The sequence below is a fragment of the Bos grunniens genome, chromosome 19 (genome assembly GCF_055505025.1).
Source record: "Bos grunniens cultivar Pamir isolate PY7600 chromosome 19, Bosgru_T2T1.0, whole genome shotgun sequence".
Taxonomy (NCBI): domain Eukaryota; kingdom Metazoa; phylum Chordata; class Mammalia; order Artiodactyla; family Bovidae; genus Bos; species Bos grunniens.
This window is the reverse complement of record NC_141183.1, coordinates 2,107,520-2,133,088: the sequence shown is the minus strand read 5'-3', so window position 1 is coordinate 2,133,088 and position 25,569 is coordinate 2,107,520. Positions and strand designations below refer to the sequence as shown.

The following is a 25,569-nucleotide window of genomic DNA, read 5'->3' as shown; positions in this document are numbered from 1 at the left end:
CAACTCTGCAACCCCATGAATGCAGCCCACCAGGCTCCTCTGTGCATGGCATTTTCCAGGCAAGAACACTGGAGTAGGTTGCCATTTCCTTCTCCAGGGATCTTCCTGATCCAGGGATGGAACCTGCATCTCCGGCAGTGGTAGGCCTGTTCTTCACCCCTGAGCCCCCAGAGAAGCCCCCAGATACTTGGGTCCTAACTCTGATACAATATGATGGTGCTTTGCTGGCTGAACAATGTTTTGTTGGGGCACAGTTCTACTGAGGGTTAATGGTGTCCTGCTTTTATTGTTCTATTGGCTACACATTTTCTTCTGGTTGTACTAAGAATCTGACAAAACATTATGCTGTATTTTTATGTAATGCATTAATAGATGTTCATCTTTTAAAAATAGAAATGCTCCTCTCTAATGTATTTGTAATATTGCTAAATGATTTTTCATTTTCTTTCCCAAAAGAACATGTTACATAAAATGAAAAAAATCTATTCTCAGGTGAATAATTTTTATATCAGCTATTCTTATAAGGTAAAAGTTTACTTCTTTTTTATTCATAATGCGTTACATGTAATTAATTCTCAATGCACCTATTTAAGAAAAGTAAATATTATAGTATTAGTAATAAGCTTTAAGAACTGAAAATTTAGCACAACTTTTCATTTTGTACGAAATGGATACTTTGTTACTTAGTGTATATTAAAAATGAAGGAAAAACCTGGCCCTGAAATTGTTAGTAATTTATTTTTAGTATCTGTTCAGTGTTTTCAAGAATGTTCAAGAAGGAACACTGATGGTTGTTATTACTCAGTCACTGTCATGTCCCACTCTTTGCAGCCTCATGGACTGTAGCACGCCAGGCTTCCTTGTCCTTTACTCTCTCCCCAAGCTTGCTCAAACTCATGTCCATTGAGTTGGTGATGCCATCCAACCATCTCATCCTCTGTCATCTGCTTCTCCTGCCCTCAGTCTTTCTCAGCATCAGGGTCTTTTCCAGTGAGTCAGCTCTTCACATCAGATGGCCAGAGTATTGGAGCTTCAGTTTTCGCATCAGTCCTTCTAAAGAATATTCAGGGTTGATTTCCTTGCCGTCCAAGGGATGCTCAAGAGTCTTCTCCACCACCACAGTTGGAAAAGAATCAGTTCTTTGACACTCAGCCTTCTTTATGGTCTAACTCTCTCATCTGTACATGACTACCGGAAAAACCATAGCTTTGACTATATGGACCTTAGTTGACAAAGTGGTGTCTCTGCTTTTTAATATGCTGTTTAGGTTGGTCATAGCTTTTCTTCCAAGTAGCATGCGTCTTTTAATTTCATGGCTGGAGTCACCATCCGAAGTGACTTTGGAGCCAAAAAATAAAATCTCTCACTGTTTCCCCTTTATCCCCATCTACTTGCCATGAAGTGATCGACCAGATGCCGTGATTTTTTTTTTTTTTAACGTTGAGTTTTAAGCCAACTTTTTCACTCTCCTCTTTCTCCCTCACCAAGACGCTCTTTAGTTCTTCATTTTCTACCTTCTGAGCCGTATCACCTGCAGCAGCAATGAGCCTCGATTCCACAAAGAAAGGGTGCGGAAGCTCTGCGTTTCCTCCCAGACCTTACCTCATCTTCCATGTGTCTTCATTTGGTTGATCCTCGTTTGAATCCTTTATAATAAAACTAATTGTACGGGCTTCCCTGGTGGCTCAGACGGTAAGAGCATCTACCTACAATGCGGGAGACCCGGGTTCGATCCCCGGGTTGGGACGATCCCCTGGAGAAGGCAATGGCACCCCACTCCAGTACTCTTGCCTGGAAAATCCCATGGACGGAGGAGCATGGTAGGCTACAGTCCATGGGGTCGCAAAGAGTCGGACACGACTGAGCGACTTCACATTCACCTTCACCTTCACCTGCGTATCTGAAGTTGATGATAGTTCTCCAGCAATCTTGATTCCAGCTTGTGCCTCATCTAGCCCGGTATTGACAGTTACCTGTGTTTTAGTTCACATTCATATTTTAAACTTAAACTAGACATTCTTGTAGATCTTTTTTATCTCAAATCTATTTTGTAAAAATATAAAGCAATCATTGTTGCTTACATTTTATTACATTTAACAGATTAAATTATTTCCAAATATTTAATATATATCATTTTCCTTAGAATATTTAAATTGATTCAACACTTAGATAAGATTTTAAATTTAATGAACCAATGTTTCTCAAGGACCTAAGCAGCTCTTGCAAATCTAATTAATCAGATTAATTTTATGCAGCATAAAAACAGCATACACAAAGCTACATGATTAGAAGTCTTGCTGCCACTCTTGCTTAAATGCAGACTGCCAAAGAATATCAATACAGTAAATAATTATTTCCCCCATGTCTCCAAACGGACCTCGCCAGGGTCATAGCATTTGCTAAATAAAGCCATTAGAGGTCACTGAAGTCCACCTCTCGATAACCCGAGGCAGAGACGGATCACCCAGGTGAGGCAGCTCCGGTAAGGATCGGAACTTCTCATGGGTGAGAAGTGTAAAGCCCGGTCTCACCTCAGAGAGTAGGCTGGCACCTGTCCCGGGGACTGTTTTATGTTCGTGCTTTGACCTTTTGGGCTTTTGGTGTCGTTGAGTGGCACAGTCGTGTCCGACTCTGTGAGCCCTGGGCTGTAGCCCGCCAGACTCCTCTGTCCATGGACCTTCCCAGGCAAGAAACTGGAGGGCACCTTCCTGACCCAGGGATGGAACCCGGGTCTCCTGCATTGGCAGGTGGGTTCTTTACCGCTGAGTCACCAGGGAAGCCCCCAGGAGAGCCTGAGGCGCGCAGTTTCCAGCCACCTGGGCGCCGGGTGAGAGCCGCCGGCGAGACGGGAGCGCTTTCGGCCACCAGGTGGCCCCAGCGCGCCGTGCCGCGGGCCGCGTCCTCCCGGCGGAGAGCCTGCCTGCGACGCAGGACACCCGGGTTCCATCCCCGCATAGGAACATCCCCTCCAGTGTTCTCGCCTGGAGAATCCATGGACAGAGGGGCCCGGCGGGCTCCAGCCCACGGGGTCACAGAGCGGGACTCGACTGAAGGGACTTAGCACGCGCGCGTGCAGGGACACGACTGAGCCGCTACCACTAACGCACGCGGGGGCCCAGGAAGAGCCCAAGCTGGAGCCAGCGAGTCAGCCTGGAAGCTGGAGGCTGCATCCCGCAGAGTGAAAGCGCCGTCTTTACGCTAGTTCACGTGGGAAAGAGGCGACCCAAGGTTCAGAGCATCGGAACAAAGGACAAGAAACGCAAGGGAGCCAGAAGGCGCCCCAGGCATTCCTCAGAGGGAAGGGGCGCACAGCCAGGGCGGGAAGGGCCCCACTTGCGTGCGGCCCAGTTACATCGTCAGCGTTGATTCCCCTCCTTAGCTTTTCTCTAAGGAGCCGGAAAATCAAGCCTTCCAGGTCCTCTGGGCAAGGTCCTCTATGTTAGACACTCCAGTCGTGTCCAACTCTGCGACCCCTGGGCTCCTCTGTCCATGGGATTCTCCAGGCAAGAATACTGGAGTGGGTTGCCATTTCCTTCTCCAGGGGATCTTTCCGACCCAGGGATCGAACTGGAGTCTCCCGCATTGCTGGCAGATTCTTTATGTCTGAGTCACCAGGGAAGCCTTGCTGAAAATCCTCTATCATTGTCTCTTAAACAAAAGTGAATTTTATTGATAACTAGGAGGCAGATGGGCAGAGACCGTAAAACAAAACCTCCAGGAAATGAGTTCTGGGGGAGTCGTTGGTAATAAAGATATGATCACAGCCTGATTTTTACTGCTTCAAATAGTAAAACTAGTGATACATACTTGAGAAAACTCAGGGTTTTTTCCCATATAAAGGAGGACTTAGGGATGTCCATGATAATTTTCAGATGGGAGAAAGAATCAATATGAGTCAGAAGTGTCACTTTATTGGAATATTTTCTTTGATTGTTTAACAAAATTATCTGGCCGTGCCAGGCCTTAGCTGCAGCGCTGGGGGTCCAGGATCTTCAGCTGCAGCAGGAGGGTGCTAGTCGCCCTACCAGGGATCCAACCTGCACCCCCAGCGTTGGGCGTGTAGACATTTAGCCACTGGACCACCCAGGGTCCTGTGATGTACTTTTGCATAAGAAATCACCCCAACATGTAGCATCTTAAAACAATAAAGATTAACCAGTTCACAGTTTCTATAGGTCAGAAACTAGAGCACAGCTTAGCTGTATGCTTTTAAAATTAATGACCAAACAGGAAAAAAAAAGAGGCAATTTGAGGTAAGGGAAAAATGAGGACGGGAATATCAAGGATAAAAGATGTGATACAGAGCCATGAAAGGAAATAGGAGATTATAAAAAACAAAAGAGTCAGAGGAGGAGACCTACATCCTGAACGAGTCCACTTTATCCCAGGAATTCAACTTCAGAGAATTGTAAGGATTATTAGAAAACAAAAGTCGTAAAACATTAGAACACAGAAATCGTAAAACTGCGTCGACACAGATGAACATATTGTTTAGAAAATTCAAAAAAAATCTCCAATGATAATAAATAAAAGAGCTCAGCAAAATTCAAAGTAACATGCAAAATTAACCCTGATCCAATGGCAACCCACTCTAGTATTCTTGCCTGGAGAATCCCATGGACGGAGGAGCTTGGTGGGCTACAGTTCACTGCTCGCAAAGAGTCGGACACAACTGAGCGACTTCACTTTCACTTTCTAGACAAGCAGCAATTAATTTGTTTAGTCACTGGGTCCTGCCCAACTCTTTTGTGACCCTATGGGCTGTAGCCTGGCCAGACGCCTCTGGCCATGGGATTCTCCGAGCAAGAATGCTAGGTGGGTTGCCATTTCCTTCTCCAGGGGCTCTTCCTGATCCAGGGATGGAACCCATGTCTCCTGCAGTGCAGGTGGATTCTTTACCTCTGAGCCACCAGGGAAGCAGTAACTAATTAGAAAATGTGTTTTGTTTTGTTTTTTCTTAAAGATCCTATCATGTTAGTAATGGGAAGTTTACACTATGTACCAATAAGTCTTGCAAAAGACAGGGAATAATTTTAGGGTAAAGTATATGCATTTTATTGAAAGACATAAAAGTGACCTCAAAACAGTTTCATCATATTAGGAGAGGGCACATTTAATATGATAAAGAAGTAAATTCTCCTACAATTCAGTTATAAATACAAACATCAGCTCTTGGTAGCAGGGTGGGTATGTGGTTCATCAGGAGGAGATGACGGCTGGTTGAGCCCCGCTTCGCGAATCTTCCACGTCCCATCCCTAGGAGTGGGGGAATGGGCTGCCTCCTTCCTGCTCCCGGGTTCGGGTTCGGCCCGTTTGGTTCCAAGCCGGAACTCGGGAGGTCGTGAACAAGCAATGACTCCGTGGCCATGCGGCTCTCACTTTACTGCGCTTGTTAGAAACTGTAGGTTTTTTTACAAACTAAGGTCGGTGTGCCAGCGCCGCAGCCCCGGGGCATCCGCCCGCGTGTCCCTGCCCCGCACCTGCTGGTTCTCGAATGTTCCAGGCCCTGAAGGCTCAGCGGGCGGTTAGCGAGGCTTTAGCCATGGAGTCGCTAGGAGTTGGACACGACTGAGCGCCATCACTTTCGCTTTTCACTTTCATGCATTGGAGACGGAAATGGCAACCCACTCCAGTGTTCTTGCCTGGAGAATCCCAGGGACGGCGGAGCCTGGTGGGCTGCCCTCTATGGGGTCGCACAGAGTTGGACACGACTGAAGCGACTTAGCAGCAGCAGCAGCCATGAAGTGACCTGATGAGTTCGGGTCTCCGGCTTGAGTTTGGGGCAGGGCGGGGCGCTTTCCAGGGGACCTTGGGTGGACCCCAGAGCAAAGGTGCAGACCAGCGCTCAGGGCCAGAGAGAGGAGGACAGGGGAGATTAGAAAGAGGCCAGGAGAGGCAGCCTCCTGCGTGGGCCTGTCACCTGGTGCTGCTGGGGGGCCAGCATGGAGGGGCCAAACACGCTCGCCCTGTGCGCGTGCGCGCAGTCGTGTCCAGCTCTTCCAGACGCTGTGGACTGCTGGGTCCCTCTGTCCACGGGGTTTCCGAGGCAGGAATGCAGGAGTGGGTTACCTGTTCCAGCGGCCCTTCCCCACGCAGGGACCCCACCTGCCTCTCTTCCCTCTCCCTCCTTGACCACCACTCGCGGCACCTGGGAAGCCCAGGGGCGTATTTGCAGAAAACTGTAATCTCAGAGGACACATGCACCCCACGTTCATTACAGCTCTATCTACAGCGCTCATTACAGCTCTGTAGTCATCAAGGGCTGGGAAAAACCCGAAGGGCCATCAGCAGACAAAGGGCTGAGGAAGATGTGAAATATGTGTGTGTGTATATACGTGTGTGTGGGGGAGGATATTACTCAGCCATAAAAAAGAATGAAATATTGCCATTTGCAGTAACATGGATGAACCTGGAGATAATTGTACTTGGTGAAGTAAGTCAGAGAAAGACAAATATTACATGATGTCCCTTACATGTGGAATCTGAAAAATGATTCCCATGAATCCATATACAAAACTCACTAAACAGATGCACAGACATAGAGAACAAACCTGTGTTTATCCAGTGGGAGAGAGAATGGGGGCGGGATAAATCAGGAGTGTGGGATAAACAGATGCACACCACTGTATATAAAATAAATAACAGCAACCACCTACTGTATAGCATAGGAACTGTATTCAATATCTTGTAATAACCTATAAGGTAAAAGAATCTTAGAAAATAGAGATAATCAAATCCCATTGTTGTGTACCTGGAACTAGCATGATATTGTGAATCAACTATATTTCAATTTTAAAAAGAAATATAAAAAATGGATCTATGAGAAGTGGGGTGATGAGGGCTGGGTTGATATCACATAGCACGGTTACCCATAAACCCCAGTTTGGCAGATTTCGGAATTGTGACCCCGTAGTAGAGCTGCACTGTTACCAAGGCAGAGAAGCTGGACACAGAAAACGTCGGAGCCTCTTATAAACGTCACCTGTCCAAGGCAAGCACCTGTGCGTGACAGAAATGCAGGTCTCAAAACACCTAACCCTGTAAGCACTTCACTGCACCATATTGGAGACCACAGACCTTAAAATTATGGAGATGGATGCATTACCCTTTCAGTGTAGGTTACCAAGAAAGCGTGTGTCTATTATGACACGACTTCAGTTGTTTTTCCCATCCATTAAAATTTTGTCATTCATGTCTGGGATTGGAACCAGGTTAAATATTTGGTGTTTTCTAGTTCATGGACTTGTACTTCCAGCAAAGAACGAGTGGGGAAAAAAGGAGAGAAGTGTGACTGACGACAGGGAGGGGTGCAATGAAAGTCAAATAAAATGTTTATTTCCATACTCTTTTTTTTTTTAAAAAATGTCCTTTGACTGTGCCAGATGTTAGTTGGGGCATGCAGGATCTAGTTCCCTGACCAGGCCTCCTGCACAGGGAGTGTGGAGTCTTAGCCACAGCACCACCAGGGAAGTCCTTATTTCCATAATCTTAATGAAGAACGGTAACAGCTCCAATAGTCTGAGCGCCCCACCCTCTCTCTGTCCTTCACTTTTGTGAGTGGTTTTTGTGTACACATCCCCAAGAAATGTGCTAATTACAGTTAAAATTGTGAAAGGATATTTTCAGGGTTGATAAACAGGGGTTTATTTACAATTCTGAGAATGTCCAATATTTTTGTAGCTTAAAAAAATAACCATTCTGCCCATCTACTCTAAATTATTTGAATTTACTAGCTTTTATTTGAACATCTGCAAATAATGTCACCTTTGAGTCTCCTGTTTCTAATCTGTGACATGTGTGAAAATATCCTACCCAACACACAGGTTTGCTTTCAGTATAAATGAAATAATTCATTGCAAACCCTTAGCGTACTTTCTAGCAGCTTCCCAGGGGATGCAGTGGTAAAGAATCCACCTGCCCGTGCAGGAGACATAGGAGATAAGGGGTCAGTCCCTGGGTCAGGAAGATCCCCTGAAGGAGGAAATGGCAACCCACTCCACTCTTCTTGCCTGGAGAATCCCATGGACAGAGGAGCCTGATGGGCTCCACAGTCTGTGGAGTCGAAAAGAGTCAGACACGACCGAGCACGCTTGCATACTCGTGCATACTTCCTGGCCCATAGGAACCGGCCCGCAGCAAACACCACTTAGCTGCCGTGCAGGAAAGTCTTTGCTCACGTTTTTCCTGTATAAGTTACTCTCATTTCTGAGATCATTCTCACAGCCTCCGTTCAACTTCCCTTCTTTTAAATCTGTTCTCTTCTGTGTTGGCTCTCTAAGTTTTAATCATTCAGAGTTAATAGAGACTTACTCAGGCCCGGGTTTTTAAAAATCCCTTTTGGAATCTGATTGCTGTTTTGCCTATGCCAGAAAGATAGAGCAATAAGCAAGCACACGTGACAGCCTTGGGCACGGTCCGTGGCTGCAGCCTCCCTGTGGCACAGTTGGACGGGAGGAAAGACTCAGGAGGAAAGCAGCTTCCCAAGTAGAGAATGTATCTGGCAGGCGCTTTCCATACAGACCATGGCCTGTTTGCAGAAGCCAGACTGAATGAAGACAGCTTTAAGGAAAGCTCTTGAAGGATTCTTTAAACTCTCCTGGACAGAAAGAAACCAGGGCATCAAAGGTGCGTCTTAGTTCTTCCTCTTACTTTCCTGACAGTAAGCTGAATTTGTTTTTACCTTTCGTTCCACGTAAGGCAATGAGGTACAAAGGGCAGAATCAGTGGCAAGCATCTGGATTGACATGGTTAAGAGTATTATATAGTTGTGATATTTCTAAATCATTCTGTTTTCTGTGGTGGACCTGATGAGGAGTTTCATTTTCTCAACTCGGTAAAATGGTCTTGTAGTGTGATAGTGAAGTGGAAGGTAGATCCAGAAACGTGTGTAAAGAGTATTCTTTTTCTGTGTCGGGTTTGACTTGTCTGCTTGGCCGTTTGAGAACCTGCAGAGTTTTGTTTCTCGGGACTATGCATGCAGCAGGACAGGCTGCTTCTCCTCGTGGTTTTTTCTATTTTCTTTTCATGAAGATGAATGTTTTCCCTTAGAAACTTTCTCGAGTTAGAATTTAGAGATTATTTTGGCATTTGGTAGCTTTACCTTTTCCTTTTATCAAGAAAAGGAAATCCAGCAAGTTCTATAAACACTGCAGTTTGTATGTAGCATCAGCATTTATTCGAGTGCATTGAAGTCACCAGAGCTGTGCTACCAAATGCTCACCTCTGGCATTTTAAACTGAAAACACAGGAGATCCCTCTGACACGTGTGGTGGTCTACACATCAGCAGCGAGTTGCACTCACTAGCCGAGGCTTTTGGTTTCGGGCTGTGTGTCTGACAGACTTAAGTCCTAAAGGGGGACCTGTGAGTTTCAAGAGTAGAAATGTGCTCTGGGTTCCTGAGAAGGACTGTACAGTGATTCCCCTTGGTTTCCTGTGTGTGTGGGCTCAGTCGTGTCTGACTCTGTGCGACCCCATGGACTGCAGCCCACCAGGCTCCTCTGCCATGGGATGCTCCAGGCAAGGACACTGGAGTGGGTTGCCCTTTTCTCCTCTAAGGGATTATTCCCCACCTGGGGATTGAACCCATGCCTCTATGTCTTCTGCGTTTGCAGGCAGATTCTTTACCACTCAGTCAGTTCAGTTCAGTTCAGTAGCTCAGTCGTGTCTGACTCTTTGCGACCCCATGAATCGCAGCACACCAGGCCTCCCTGTCCATCTCCAACTCCCGGAGTTTACTCAGACTCATGTCCATCAAGACGGTGATGCCGTCCAACCATCTCATCCTCTGTCTTTACCACTAGATGTCATCACATCAGCCTCCAAAAGCGTGCCTTTCAAAGTGCAGATCTCCAGTGGACAGAAAACTGGAGGAGGTTTTATTCCTGTTATGCATTTTTAAAAAGTACTAAGTCAAGGGCAAGTGTGTTTTGGATTCTAAACTTTGTTGTTGTTCAGTCACTAAATCATGTCCGACTCTTTGTGACCCCATGGACTGCAGCACACCAGGCTTCCCTGTCCTTCACTCTCCCGGAGTTTACTCAAACTCATATCCACTGAGTCAGTGATGCCGTCCAACCATCTTCTCATCCTCTGTCGCCCCCTTCTCCTCCTGCCTTCAATCTTTCCCAGCATCAGGGTCTTACATTGCTAACATCTATTCTCTGATTTAATTTATTTTTATTGGAGTACACTTGATTTACAATGTTGTGTTAGTTATTTGCTTTAGATTGTTGCAAAGTCAGGATGTGGCAGGAAAATTTGCTTTTGAGACAAAAAGGAAAAGAGCTCCCACACCACAGCCCTTACCTCGTTCATAACCATCGAGCCTTCAGAGAAAGGTCAGCTGGCAGGACATTTTACATTCGTTACCACTTTATACTCTTTAAAAAACTGCATGTGTGTTAACAGTAATGCCAAACGAGGCCTTCAGCCAGGGCACCTGGGACTGTGTGTTCAGGAGCTTTGCTTTAACTGTTTTTTTTTTTTTTTTTTTTGCCCTTTTTCTTACACAGCCTATTGCTGTGTAATATTGATTTTGTCTTCTCTGTTGATGAACAGGACGAAATGATTAAAAAAGAGAGGAGCGTGTGTCAACAAACTTGGGCCCTCCTGCACAAGAATTTCCTTAGAAAATGGAGAATGAAAAAAGAGAGCGCGTTGGTATGGTTCACAAAGAAATATATATCTTTCCATATTTAGTGAATGAAAATCTGTCATTTCATATTATGCCATTTTTATTGCCTTTTTATGTTCATAAATTCTGTGGGCTAGTTGATTTGGAGTTCCCGAGGTAATGTTTTGCAAATGTTGCACAATAGGATAATATTTATGGCAAAAGGCGCAGGCGCATATGTTTGCTCCTAAAAAGCAAAGTAGATAACTTTTTATTGAACATAACTAGCCATTCACCATGTAAATAATCCACTTGAATCTTGTGGAGTTATCCTGATTTACCCCAGGCCAACTTTAGTGTAAGAAAAAAGGGTTGGGGGACGGGGGGAAGCAAAATGAAGTAGATTTTAAACAGGTGAACCATAGCACTCTACTGGGGATGTTTTGACAAGATTCTGTGAATTGTTTTTGTTTCATTACGAAGTTCTGTCCGACTCTGCAACCCGGTGGACTGTAGCCCACCAGGCTCCTCTGTCCATGGGATTCTCCAGGCAAGAAGACTGGGATGGGCTGCCATGCCCTCCTCCAGGGGATCTTCCTGACCCAGGGATCTAAATGGGTCTCCTGCCTCTCCTGCACTGGCAGGCAGATTCTTTACCACTGAGCCACCAGGGAGGCCCTTGTCAATTCATAGGACTGGGGAAATTGTTTTCGAGCAAAAATTTGGGAACTCTGGGGGATTTCTTTTGAAGATTATGCTTTTGCAAACGTGGAGTAGTTTCAGGGAGCCAGGTCCCTGGCTGTCAGCGTCTTGGCCCTCTGTTCAGTTTCTAGTACAAGGTCAAGGCCGTCGAGATGAGGATCTTTGCTGTATGTTCTCACGAAATACACCTGGAGCTGCCTTGACCACACAGAAACTATGTTCTGCTGAAAAACAGCAGTTCTTTTTTTTTTTTCTATTTTTAAATTTTTTTATTTAAATGTTTTATTTTTTATTGAAGCACACAGGTCATCCTTAGCTCTTGAAGCATTCAGTTCTAATATTTTAGTTGCTGTGTTGATAAAGGGTAACCCTTACAGTGATCGTCCAAGTCAATTTTTAAAAAGCTTACAAAAATGTTTAAAATCTCAAACGTAGGATTACTGGCCCAGTGAACTCACTTCCCGTCCGGTTCATCTACAGCCTGGGTTTGACACCTGTTAGCATCTGCCATTGTGGCTTCATCTCTTCATCTCCCTCAGCTCCTCTCTTAACACATATGACACGACCGCTGAGGCTTCCGCTAGCATCCACGAAAATTAAGGACAGGCTCCTTCATAACCGCAAGTGCGCTTCAGAAAGTTTGAGGTAATTGCATATAGTCATCTAATTCCATGTCGATATTCAGTTTCCTAAAATTTCCTCTAAAATATCTCATAAAACATTTTTTTGACTGTGTGGCCTCTGGAATCAAAGTGGGACATAGCACCTGGCCCCTGAGGAGACGCACGGAGCCTCAGCCACTGAACCCTGGAGAACTCCCCGGAATGTCTCTTAACGTTGGTTTGCTCAAACCAGGGAGCCCAACACTGTCCTCCTGTGAAATACCCGTGTTGTGCGTTTGCCTGGCGCTTCTTCATGCTGTCATTTAACTCATTTCTTTACCATTTCCATTCCTTTTTTTATTTTTTAACTTTTTTAATTAAAAAACGTTTATTCAAGTATAGTGAATTTACAGTAAGGGCTTCCCTGGTGGCTCAGTGGTAAAGAATTCGCCTGTAATGCAGGAGACCCGGGTTCAATCCCTGGGTGGGGGAGATCCCCTAGAGAAGGGAATGGCAGCCCACTCCAGTATTCTTGCCTGGAGAATGCCCACGGACAGAGGAGCCTGGCGGGCTACAGTCCACGGGGTTGCAAAGAGTCGGACATGGCTGATTTACAGCCATCTGCATTTCTCATAAACAGTATTTACCTTAAAAAATAGATTTTTAACTTCAGGTTAAACCCTTTGACAAAAGTATCTCTTATGGGATGCTGTGTACTTATATTTTATTCATATGAGGGTGAATAACCGGGAGTATATGAGGGGGCTATGATTCTAGGTTAAGATTAATGGACATACTTGGTATTATCTCAAAGCTATCTTTGGAGATAAATCCATGCCATATTTGCTACATACCTCAAAGCTTTTTTGGAGATTAAAAGGTTTTTTTTTTAATTGGTGTATAGTTGCTGTACAATATTACATAAGTTATTACAGGGGTCCAGTGTAGTGATTCACAACTGTAACACTCCACTTGTTATAAAATATTCGCTATATTCCCCGTGTTGTACAATATATCCTCGTAGCTTGTTTTATTTTTAATTTGTTTTCATTTGAAGGATAGTTGCCCTACAGTGTCGTGTGCGTTTTTCTGCCGCACATTGACATGAATCGGCCTTGGGTACACACGCGTCCCCTCCCGCCTGCCTCCCTCCTCCCGCCCCTCCCGTGCCCTCGGGTGTCACAGGGCCCCGGGCTGAGCTCCCTGGGTCAGGCTGTCCTCAAGCGAAATGGTGGTCTGCTTAACAGACGGCTGGTAGCTGAGAAAGGCAGAACGTGGGCGAGTGAAGTGAAGCCGAGCTCGGTGATGCCTCCGTCTAAAGCGTGCTCACCTGTCCCTCACTGTCTGAGCGCCCGTGATGACTCAGCCCCTTTCTCTTGTGCGCTGCAGGAGTGGGCCATGGTGCTGTTCCTGGGGCTCGCTCTCTGCCTCTTTGCGGAACTCTTCAGAGCTACTCATTTCCTGGAACAGCCGCCTCAGGTCCTGGGACGCGTGGACGAGTTTAATGACTCCGACCTGGTGCTGGTGGCCTATACCCCCGTCACTAACGTGACCCAGAGCATCATGGATAAGGTGGCTGCAGCTGCCTTTATGAAAGGTGTGTTGTTCCGTGGCCCAGGCTTCATTATCATGCAACCTATTTGCATTAAATTTTAAGTCTGTTTTGCAAGTTGAGTTTATTTACCCAGCCTGTGAGTCAGTGGTTTTCAACTGGGGCAGGATCCTCATTTCACATGGGGTGGAGGGCTTGGCGTGAAGCTCCAAGTAAGGGTAGGTCTCAAAGGAACATAGATTTTGTTGTTCTTCTTCAGACGCTGTCATGTCTGACTCTGCAACCTTATGGACTGCAGCACACTAGGCTTTCATGCCCTTCACCATCTCCCAGAGCTCGCTCAAACTTATGTCCAGTGATGCCTTCCAACCATCTCATCCTCTGTTGCCCCCTTCTCCTCCCGCCTTCAATCTTTCCCAGCACCAGGGTCTTTTCCAATGAGTCAGCTCTCTGCATCAGGTGGCCAAAGTATTGGAGCTTCAGCTTCAGCATCAGTCCTTCCCGTGAATATTCAGGGTTGACTTCCTTTTGGATTGACCAGTTTGATTTACTTGTTATCCAAAGGACTCTCAAGAGTCTTCTCCAACACCACAGTTCAAAAGCATCAATCCTTTGGTGCTCAGCCTTCTTTATGGTCCAGCTCTCACATCTGTACATGACTACTGGAAAAACCATAGCTTTGACTATATAGACCTTTGTTGGCAAAGTAACATCTCTGTTTTTTAATATGGTGAACTCATTCATTATAAATGTTGTATGAGCTTAATTCTTAAGATAGTGTCCTTGACTCCAGAGAGCCTGGGTGGGTTCTAACTTTACCTCTGATTTTGTACTCTGATTCTTTGTGTGCTGTTTATTACTTCTGGCGTACTATCTTCATATGATAGAAATCTGCTTATAATCTTGGCAGAGAAAAACCCCACCAAATTCTGAAGCATTTCTACTGGTTATTTAAAGTACTTTTAATTTTAAAATTATTTTAATTGCCAAAGTAACAGCCAGTTAATCAGTACAAACTTGTCTGAAGCAAACAATGAAAGCTTTTGCCTTCATTCAAGCCACCATTTTCTCCTCTAAAAATTTGTGTGTATCTTTCTAGGATAATATGTACACACATACACACACGGTCACATATGTAGGCATGCGTGCACACAGGTGCACAAATTCAGCTTTTCTTCACTTCAATGGGGATTATGACTATGCTAAATTATTGGGAACTACTTTGCATATAGAGGAAGCAGGATTCCAAGTTGCTCAGCTAAGATTTTAACAAGCGGCAGAGGAGTTGTGTCCAGGCACCCTTAACTCTAGGCTCTTTGCCCTCAGCTAGCACTCTCAGATTTAAAGATGCTAAGGTGAAAGAGACCAGATGCTTTTTCCCCTCAGTGGACACAGTAATCTGATTTACCCTGACCCAGGCCCCACTCTACATAAGTGAGGACCAGGCGATGTTTTGGTTCTGCTCCAGATTCAAGTCCTGGAGGGCAGTCTGAGCAACAGCACTGTGAAGGCACCAGCCTCCGAGCCACAACGTTAGGGAAGCGAATCCTTAGATAAAGAAATGGGCCCAGATGCTGATGCTCCCAGACATCCCTAAACCCCACAGCAAGCCAGGACAGCTCTTGCTTGGAAAATACAGTAGATGAAGGAGCCTGGTGGGTTACGGTCTGTGGGGTCTCAAAGAGTCAGATACAACTGCACACACACACACAACTGCTTTTTTAAAAAGAATGTGGTTGACCCCTGAACCTCTGCGGGGCTAGAGGAACCTACTCTTCAGGAAGTTGAAGACCCGAGTAATTCCTGGTTGGCCCCTGTATCTGTGTTTCCTCAGCATCTGAGCTCCCTCCATTCAGGGTTCTGCAACCTCACATTCCACCAGTGCCTGGAGAGTGCAGTAATGCAGCATTTACTTCTGGGAAAAACGCACATATGAGGGGTCCCATGCAGCCCAAACCTCTGGGGTTCAGAATCAGTGGCATATCATTCACATCTTCTCACGTATTTACATTGAGCCTTAAACAACAGGAAAGACTTTCAGCCCTTAACTTAGAGGTACCTACTTGGTGATACCATAATATATGGCACCAGTGGGCTACCCCAGTGGCTCAGAAGGAAATGCAGGAGACCTGGGTTGGGAAGATGCCCTGGAGGAGGGCATGGCCACCCTCTCCGGTATCCTTGCCTGGAGAACCCCATGGACAGAGAAGCCTGGCAGGCTGCAGTCCATGGAGTCACAAAGAGTCGGAGGCGACTGAAGAGGCTGAGCACACACGCACCCATGGCATCAATAATTGTATGGGAAACCTAAGCGACTGCTACTGGTCTTGTGTCCTCTAGTAATAAAGTTCATCTAATCAGTCATATTTTTCACACCTGGCAGGAAGAACAATCCTTGGGATCCCTAATGAAGACGCCATGGACAGAGTACGCCCAAGAAACGACTCTGAGATGGTGGGAATTGTGTTCAATGACACTTTCTCATACCGGCTGAAGTTCAGCTGGGGACACAGGGTCCCGATTTTAAGAGAGCACTTCGAGTACTCAGGTAAGTGCCTGAGAACTGACTGAAATGTTCTTTGCTGCGTTGTCCAATCCTCTATGGGAAATGCCTGATGGAAACGTTAATAAAGTCAAGAAAAGAAGCACTGTGCTTTTCATTTCTGAACTTCAGGATGTTTTCCTTACAGGAGGAATCTCACTACTTTGTCAGCCATGTGATGGCGGTGCTCCTTTGTTGCTGCTTTGCTTTAAAAATGCTCTGCATTTGGTCGTCATGGACTTTGAGCGGACACTCAGATAGTTCACTTTAGAACCGGGGTTAATGTTTTCATTCCGTTCATTGATTCCCATTGCGTAATGATGTGCATGTTTTTCTTCTTTAAAGACCACTGTTGGGCTCTCCGTGATGAAGCTTTCTGTCTCTTGTCAATATACTGGAAAAACGGGTTTGTGGCTTTTCAAACTGCAATTAATGCTGCAATTATAGAAGTAAGTGCCCAGCCTCCTAGACCTGTTTGAAATCTTCTGTACTTCTGCCCCGCGTTTCGTGCCTGCCCCCTCCTCCATCCTGCCCTCTCAGGAGAGGCTGCTCCGTTTTCTTCCCCGAGCAGAGGGAAGCAGAGGGAGCGCACAGCCTCCCGCTTCCCAGCACGAACGGTGCGGAACCGCCGCCCGGCGCCCGCGCCCGCGCCCTCCGCCGCCCCCTCTCTCCGCCCAGTCCTTCCTCAGCGCCAGGGCTGGAAACACGATCCTTGCGCACTGCATCAGGAGCCTTGCGCAATGGGCGTTCCCGTCCACGACCTCTTTCTTCAGCTTCCCCTTTTCAACAGCATTCTTCTCTTCAGTACTTACAATGATCAATTTCTTTCCTTCTCATCAAGACCTTCTCCCATTCACAGTTCCTCCTCAAACAAACACCGTCTTTCCCCTTAACATCTTTACTTCTTGAAAGCATTGGCTTCCTTTGAGCTCAACTCAGCTCAATAAAATTTCTATTCCCACCATGCCACCAAAATGATTTTTCTGAGGTCAGTAACAACGCTCATGTCATTAACACGTGACATTTTCCTTCCTTGTCTTACTTGGTCTTTTAACTAAACATCACAGCATTCACCTGGTTTTCCTTCATTTTTCTAGCAATTCTCGGTCTTCCTGCAATCTTATCCATCGTTACACTCCCACCTCTTTCCATCTGTGGTTCTACAGGTTCTAGTCAAGGCATTTTTCTCCATACTTTCTCTACACGGTCTCATCCTTTACCGTACACTTATTTACAGTTTACATGCTGATAACTGTAGGAACCCTGCTTTAACTGTTGACCAGTAAACTTGTCCTTTAAAGGACCAGAGAGCAAGTATTCTGTGGTCTGGGGGCCAAACAGTTTCTGTTGCAAATACTCAACTTTCCATTTTTAATGTGGAAGCACTCATAAACCAATGTGCGTGACTACATGTGAAACTATTTACAAACACAGCTGATGGACAAGGTCTGCTCCACTGTAGTCCTGAGTAGCTGACTACTTACTTTGACGCCCTATAAACAATTCAGATTTGTATGTTCCAAACTGAATGTGGGTGTTTTTCTCTAAACGTGACCCAGTCTTTAAAAAATTTTCTCCATCTCATGCATGCGTGCTCAGTCATGTCCAACTCTTTGAGACCCCGTGGACCGTAGCCCACCAGGCTCCTCTGTCCATGGGGATTCTCCAGGCCAGAATGGGTTGCCATCTTCCTGACCCAGGGATTGAACCTGCGTTGGCAGGTGGATTCTTTACCCACCGAGTCACCTGGGAAGCCCTTTCTCTATCTCCAGGGAATGCCAAAGCCAGTCACTTAACTGAGGAGTTATCAGAGACCACATCCTCTGCGTCAACATTACATCTTCTCTCTCATCCAGCCCTGTTAACTGTAAGCTCAGCTCTACTTACCTCTCTTCAGTTCTGCCACCAGCGTTTATTCAGGTCATGGTCATCTCTTGCCTGAACTGTGAGAGTCATTTATGTATCCAGCCTCAACTTCCTCCCTCCACCTCTATCTCACTATTTTAAGCTGCTCAGTTCAGTTCAGTCGCTCAGTCGTGTCCGACTCTTTGCGACCCCATGAATTGCTGCACGCCAGACCTCCCTGTCCATCACCAACTCCCGGAGTTCACCCAGACTCATGTCCATCGAGTCAGTGATGCCATCCAGCCATCTCATCCTCTGTCGTCCCCTTCTCCTCCTGCCCCCAATCCCTCCCAGCATCAGAGTCTTCTCCAATGAGTCAACTCTTCGCATGAGGTGGCCAAAGTACTGGAGTTTCAGCTTTAGCATCATTCCTTCCAAAGAAATCCCAGGGCTGATCTCCTTCAGAATGGACTGGTTGGATCTCCTTGCAGTCCAAGGGACTCTCAAGAGTCTTCTCCAACACCACAGTTCAAAAGCATCAATTCTTTGGCGCTCAGCCTTCTTCACAGTCCAACTCTCACATCTATACATGACCACTGGAAAAACCATAGCCTTGACTAAATGGACCTTTGTTGGCAAAGTAATGTCTCTGCTTTTCAATATGCTATCTAGGTTGGTCATAACTTTTCTTCCAAAGAGTAAGCGTCTTTTAATTTCATGGCTGCAGTCACCATCTGCAGTGATTTTGGAGCCCAAAAAAATAAAGTCTGACACTGTTACCACTGTTTCCCCATCTATTTGCCATGAAGTGATGGGACCAGATGCCATGATCTTCGTTTTCTGAATGTTGAGTCTTAAGCCAACATTTTCACTCTCCTCTTTCACTTTCATCAAGAGGCTTTTTAGTTCCTCTTCACTTTCTGCCATAAGGGTGGTGTCATCTGCATATCTGAGGTTATTGATATTTCTCCCGGCAATCTTGATTCCAGCTTGTGGTTTTTCCAGCCCAGCGTTTCTCATGATGTACTCTGCATATAAGTTAAATAAGCAGGGTGACAATATACAGCCTTGACGTACTCCTTTTCCTATTTGGAACCAATCTGTTGTTTAAGCTGCTAGAAATATATAAATTCTTCTGTATGAAAATGAAAAAAACAATAAATGTGGTTTTCTAGTCTATTTCTTCTATAGTTAACCTAATGCATTTGTTTGTTAACATCCCAATTTAGGTCACAACGAATCATTCTGTGATGGAAGAGTTGATATCAGTTGTTGGAATAAATATGAGGACACCCCCTTTCATTTCTAAGGGAGAAAGTATAAACGAATGGTTCATTTTTATTTGTATTGTTTATTTCTCCCCTTTTGTGTATGTTGCATCATTAAACATTACAAAGGAACGAAAAAAATTTAAGAAGCTGATGACAGCCATGGGTCTTCAACAGTCAGCATTTTGGTGAGTTAACTGTGTATCCCACATTAATACCTGGGGGAACTCATTGGAAAGGACCCTGATGCTGGGAAAGATTGAAGGCAAACGGAGAAGAGGGTGACAGAGGATGAGATGGTTGGATAGAAGCGCTGACTCAAAGGACATGAGGCTGAGCAAACTCGGGGAGATGGTGGAGGACAGAGGAGCCTGGCGTGCTGCAGTCCACGGGGTTGCAGAGTCAGACACGACCTAGTGACTGAACGACAGTGACAATGTTAATTTTAACATTCATTTTGTGTTTGTTAAGATAATTTTAATAAGTGCTAGGCAAAAGTCTTCATGGGCATTATTTCATTGAATCCTCAAAACAACCATATGAGATAGTTAACACAATTAATCCCATTTTACAGACGGAGTGAGAAAAGAGGCTTGCCCCTGATCACACCACTAGAGTGCACAGAGCCACACGTCGATAATAAACTTGACTCCAGTCTGTTCGTTCCCGGAGTGTGCACCCTGAACTCTCATATACCGCCTCTCGCGTGTTTCCGGACGTGCGACGTTCTGAATTAATTCTCTGCTTCTACCGTAGGCTCTCCTGGGCATTGATGTATGCTGGCTTCGTCTTTGTTGTGTCCATTTTCATGACTCTGGTCATAAAATTATTCCAAATGGTTATCCTTACTGGCTTCGTGGTGCTGGTCTCGCTTTTCACCCTGTACGGCCTGTCTTTGGTGAGTTGGCAAAATATGCATTTCTCATCCTACTTCAAGTCTCAGGTATGTGAGCCAGTAAATGGCACCCCACTCCAGTGTTCTTGCCTGGAGAATCCCAGGGACAGAGGAGCCTGGTGGGCTGCAGTCCATGGGATCTGCTAGGAGTCAGACACAACTGAGCGACTTCACTTTCACTTTTCACTCTCATGCATTGGAGAAGGAAATGGCACCCCACTCCAGTGTTCTTGCCTGGAGAATCCCAGGGACAGGGGAGCCTGGTGGGCTGCAGTCCATGGGGTCACTAGGAGTTGGACACGACTGAGCGACTTCACTTTCACTTTTCACTCTCATGCATTGGAGAAGGAAATGGCAACCCACTCCAGTGTTCTTGCCTGGAGAATCCCAGGGATGGGGGAACCTGGTGGGCTGCCATCTGTGGGGTTGCACAGAGTCGGACACGACTGAAGCGACTTAGCAGCAGCAGCCATATTTCTTCAAAGTATTGGTAGCCTAGAGCTTCTCATTTTGTACTCTGGTTTCTGTATGTTTTTGAGAAAGTTTTTGTTCACGTGATGAACGAGTGAATATTGCTATTCATGATTCTCAGAGGGAAATAATATACCTTCTGGAACTTTTCTTTCTTCCTTCAGATAGCACTGGCTTTCCTCCTCTGCGTGCTGATAAAGAGGCCCATCCTGACTGGCGTGGTTGGCTCTCTCTTCACTGTGTTTTGGGGCTGTCTGGGCTTCACCGCGTTGTACAGACAGATCCCGTCATCACTGGGATGGGCTTTATGTCTGTTTAGCCCTTTTGCCTTCACTGCTGGGGTGGCTCAGGTAAGAGCACAGCCATCTAGTGACTATTTATTAGAGTTTCAGCATTATTGAGACAGTTTGGTACTTCCTCAAGCTTAATGATCAATCACCCTGAATCTTAAGAAATTATGCTATTGAAAAGTTAAATAAAAAATATTATCGGGACTTCCCTGGCGACCCAGTGGTTAAGACTTCACCTTCCAACGCAGGGGGTGCAGGTTCCATCCCTGGTCGGGGAGCTCGGATCCCACAGGCCTCTCGGCCAAAAAAAGAAAAGCAAAAAGAAAGCATAAAACTTAAGGAATATTGTAATGAGTTCAATAAAGAATTTGAAAATGGTCCACATCCAAAAAAAATCTTTAAAAAAGATCTTATCAGAGTTATCAGACAGATCATTTGTCAACTCTTGGGAAATTTAAATGAGAAAAATAACTGCTCAGGATCTGAGCTGGGCTCAGGGCCAGGCACCAGGAATTAGGCTCAGTTCTGTCACTTCCTGCTGAGTCACCTCGGCCGGGTCACCAGGCTTCTGCAGTTTTTCATTGCTCGTCTGCAAAGTCAGGATGTTGGAATCGAGCTCACAGGGAATTGTGCTGTTATTTACGTATGAGGCTAGAACAATGCGCTGTGAAGCTTAGCTATGGTATTTGTGATCTGTTTTATCTTTATTACCCTTAAAATCAACCTCTTCAAGTCTTCAGTACTTACCTAGTGTTTTAACACATCTGCAACATATGAACACTTGGGATTTTCATACTTCCTTCAAATGGCCTCTCACTTCCCTGCCATCTCTGGGTTTCTCTTCCCAGAATAAATTATTTTTGTTTGCTTTCCCACTTCTCTAAATCCCCTTCCTGAAGATTTCTGATTAATGAATCAATTAAGTTTCGGTTCTTCAATTGTCCTACCTTCTCTTAGAGCATTTCCCACTCGGTGACAATAATTTTATTTGTCAAAAGCAACATTGCTACTCAGAACTTCACGAAGCATTTTTTAAGGAAAAAGAATATTAAAATTAAAATTGTAGTTGCCTATGCAGCATCATTAAAAGACCTTCAGTTTTATCAGTGTGTCTAACTTTGACTGTATTTTATTCTTTGTGGTCTCAGATTTCGCATCAAGAGTATCACGTGAGTGGTGTTGTATTCCCTGATCCCTCTGGGGAGTCATACACAATGATAGTGATCTTCTTCCTTCTGGCATTTGACACTCTGCTCTATTTGACATTAACATTATATTTTGAGCACATTTTGCCTGGTAAGTAATAGTGTGATGTGATTAGAGTTGAATTTAAAGTAATTCTGTGTCTTGAAAGGTTGTTGACCTGTCATTTTAAAAGCATTTCTGATTGCAGAGGAAAGGAAAAACATGCAAAACAGTAGAATTTCCTCATTTTCATCTCACTGTTTAATGATCTGAATGGAACTATTTTGTTGAGACATTTTAATGAAAAACCACTTGCATTTCTGTTGGTTTATATCTTTTATAAAAGTAAGAAGTAAGGAGTGTGTGTGTGTGTGTGTGTGTGTGTGTGTGTGTGTGTGTGTTAACAGGAGAGGAAAGGAGACACCTAAATCAACCATTAGAGAACACTGCTTCTTAGCACTTGAGTTCACAGCCGTAAGATAAGATAGCTCATCACATCACTCCTGCTAATATTTGCCTCTAGTAAACTTGTTCTTCTGCATCTCAAAATACTAACATTTACAGTGCAAAGTTAATGGATAACTTCTTCTCCCTTTTGTGAAAAAAAAATCAGTCTAACGGGAATGCTTTATATAATGTTCTACAAATAAAATAATAAACTCTACAACCAACTTTTAAATAATTATTATAAAACGCAAGTGTAGTCTACACACATAACCCCAGGAACTAATATACCTGTATTCCCTTGGTGTGTGTGCTCAGTCGCGTCTGACAGTTTTGTGACCCTGTGGACTGTAGCCCACCAGGCTCCTCTGTCCATGGGATTCTTCAGGCAAGAGTACTGGAGTGGGTTACCATTTCCTCCTCCGGGGGATCTTCCCGACGCAGGGATCGAACCCAGGTCTCCTGCACTGCAGGCCGATTCTTTACTGTCTGAGCCTCCAGGGAAACCCCTTGGTGGCCCAAACAGTTTAACTGTATGAAAAAAATTTTTCTCCAATACTTCCATCTAGAATTTAATTCCTATTTTAATAGGTAGCATTTCTGTTCTTTCTTATTAAGTCCTCCACGCGTTCATAATTACTATGCCTTTCTTCTCCGAATGAAATGAATTCACGTGAAGATGCGTGTATTTCCCAGTTTTCGTTTCCCCGCTTTTCCCGTTGCTTTTGCACAGCGCAGCTCCCCTTTCTGGCCGGCTCACCTCTAGCTGTTCTCGGCGCAGGTTCATCCTTGAGCCTCTCCTCTTGCCCACATTGAGTTTCTGAAGGCTCATCGCTCCCTCCTTTCTGTCTCTCTCTGCAAAGACCCGTTTTCCAGCTCTGCTTTTCCCTTATGTTTCCTCCACGTCCCCAGCGTCTTTCTTTCCTGCACGCAGCTCCGTGTGCGTCTCCCCCACATCAGTCCCTGTCCTGGCGTGGCCCCTGTGTCTGCTCACAGTGCTGGCTTGCGACAGGGCATGACACGCAGACGCTCTGTGCTGCTTTGGTTCTCCTATGGTCTCTGGAAAAGCCTATTGAATTTCCTCTTCTTGTCACCAGTAAATTCATGTTCCGTGGATATATCATTAAAGTTCCATCTCATTTTATTTTTTCTGATGCTTTAGATCCAGAGCTGCCCTTGCTTTTAACTGTTGCCCTATATTCCCGTTTCTTTATTAGAATATAAGTTCATTTAAATGTCAAATATTTTAATTGATTCTACCATTCATATACAGGGGTATATGGAGGTATGAACTTCACTGGTGGCTCAGTGGTAAAGAATCCACCTGCCCACGCAGGAGATGCAGGTTCGATCCCTGGGTCAGGACGATCCCCTGGAGCCAGAAATGTCATCTCACTCCAGTGTTCTTACCTGGGAAGTCCCATGGAAAGAGGAGCCTGGTGGGCTGCAGTCCATTGGGGTCATAAAGATTTAGACATGACTTAGTGACTAAACAACAAAAATAGCAAAATGGAGCTATATGCAGGGAAAACTGGAGGAAGGCAGTCAAGAAGTACAAAATTCCAGTTATAAATAAGTAGTATCCACGCACAGCATGATGACTGTAGGGAACATGCTGTGTGATATGTAGAAAAGCTGTGAAGAGCATAAATCCTGAGTTCTCATCACAAGGAAAAAAATTTTTTTTCCTTCTTTCATCCTATCTCTATGAGATGAAGGATGTTAGCTGAACCTATTGTGGCCATCATTTCACACTGTTTGTGAATCAAACCATTATGCTGTACTCCCTAAACTTATATAATTATGTATGTCAATTATTTCTCAATAAAACTGGAAAAAATGAATAGAAGTCATTAATGTGTAGAAGAAATTGCCATCAAGCTACACTATGACAGGTGTAGTTCTTCACTGATGCTGTTTGCTTGACTCAACATGGAATCATGTCTTTATGGCTCAGATGAAAATGGCCAGCGGCATTCACCACTGTTTTTCCTGAAGTCTTCCTTTTGGTCGCAACACAAAAACACTCACCATGAAGTCTTTGGGAATGAAATGAATTCTGAGCTCTCCTGTGATGATTCTTTCGAGCCAGTGTCTCCAGAGTTCCACGGAAAAGAAGCCATAAGGTGACTTAACAGTTTATGTGACTTTGTACACATTTAGGTAAAAGTGTGATAAATTAACTTGCCACAAGGACGACCACAAGTCCACTGTTGTGGATGATGTGGTTTTTAAAGATTTATTTATTTGTAATTGCAGGATAACTGCTTTACAATGGTGTGTTGGTCTCTGCCATACATCAGTGTGAATCAGCCACAGGCACACACGTCCCCCACTCCTGAACCTCCCTCCCACCTCGCACGCCATCCCACCCTTCTAGGGTGTCACAGACCAGCAGGTTGAGCTCCAAGTCATGCAGCAAATCCCCGCTGGCTATCCGTCTGTTCTACATAGGATCCTGTGTGTGGTCAGAGCCACTCTCTCCATCTGCCCCACCCCTTCCTTCCCCCAGTGGGGCCACAAGTCTGTTCTCTGCATCTGTGTCTCTGTTGCTGTCCTGCAGATGGGCTCATCAGTGCCATCCTTCTAGATTCCACATATATGCGTTAACATGCAATATTTGTCTTCCTCTTTCTAACTTACTTCACTTTGTATAATAGGCTCTAGATTCGTCTACCTCATTAGAGCTGCCTCAAATGCATTCCTTACAGCTGAGTGATATTCCATTGTATGTATGTACCACCACTTCTTTATCCATTCGGGATGATGTGCTTTCATTCTTTTTAAAATTTTTTTTAATTAGAGTATAATTAGTTTATCATATTGTGATGGGTTTTGCCATACATCAACGTGAATCTGCATTAGTCGATGATGTGTTTTTGGAAGTTCCTTTCTTTCAGATATTTTTGGTTTCATCCTGAAAGACTTCTTCTTAATTAGTGGCTCCATGACTTTCTGGTAAACTCTGAGCTCTCCAAGCCTCACTTCTTCCCAAGAAATGTGTGATGTAATTCCATAGTACAGTGGCTTCTTCTTGAGTCAGTGAGATAATTAAGCAATATGTCTGTTACATAAAAGGAAGTGTGTACATGTCAATTTATTATCCATGCGGGTTTGATATCCATGTACAGATATATAATAGAAGGCTGAGTTCATAAAT

The 25,569-nt window shown here is 44.9% G+C and overlaps 1 protein-coding gene across 9 annotated transcripts in view; it reads left to right on the top strand.

Annotated features, from left to right (window-relative positions):
• Positions 1–8,439: 8,439 nt before the first annotated feature.
• LOC147350951 (ATP-binding cassette sub-family A member 10-like) overlaps positions 8,440–25,569 on the top strand; it is a 54,540-nt gene continuing 37,410 nt past the window's right edge. For 8 of the 9 annotated variants that reach the window (XM_086355883.1, XM_086355878.1, XM_086355886.1 and 5 more), the window contains exons 1-10: positions 8,440–8,625; positions 10,559–10,660; positions 13,307–13,514; positions 15,853–16,017; positions 16,357–16,460; positions 19,086–19,312; positions 19,881–20,022; positions 20,655–20,840; positions 21,929–22,076; positions 24,367–24,535. In XM_086355883.1, the coding sequence (XP_086212009.1) occupies positions 10,565–10,660; positions 13,307–13,514; positions 15,853–16,017; positions 16,357–16,460; positions 19,086–19,312; positions 19,881–20,022; positions 20,655–20,840; positions 21,929–22,076; positions 24,367–24,535 (1,445 nt within the window). In that variant the 5' untranslated portion in view covers positions 8,440–8,625; positions 10,559–10,564. The remainder of the gene's footprint in view (positions 8,626–10,558; positions 10,661–13,306; positions 13,515–15,852; positions 16,018–16,356; positions 16,461–19,085; positions 19,313–19,880; positions 20,023–20,654; positions 20,841–21,928; positions 22,077–24,366; positions 24,536–25,569) is intronic. The other variant, XM_086355881.1, reaches the window with a different exon arrangement.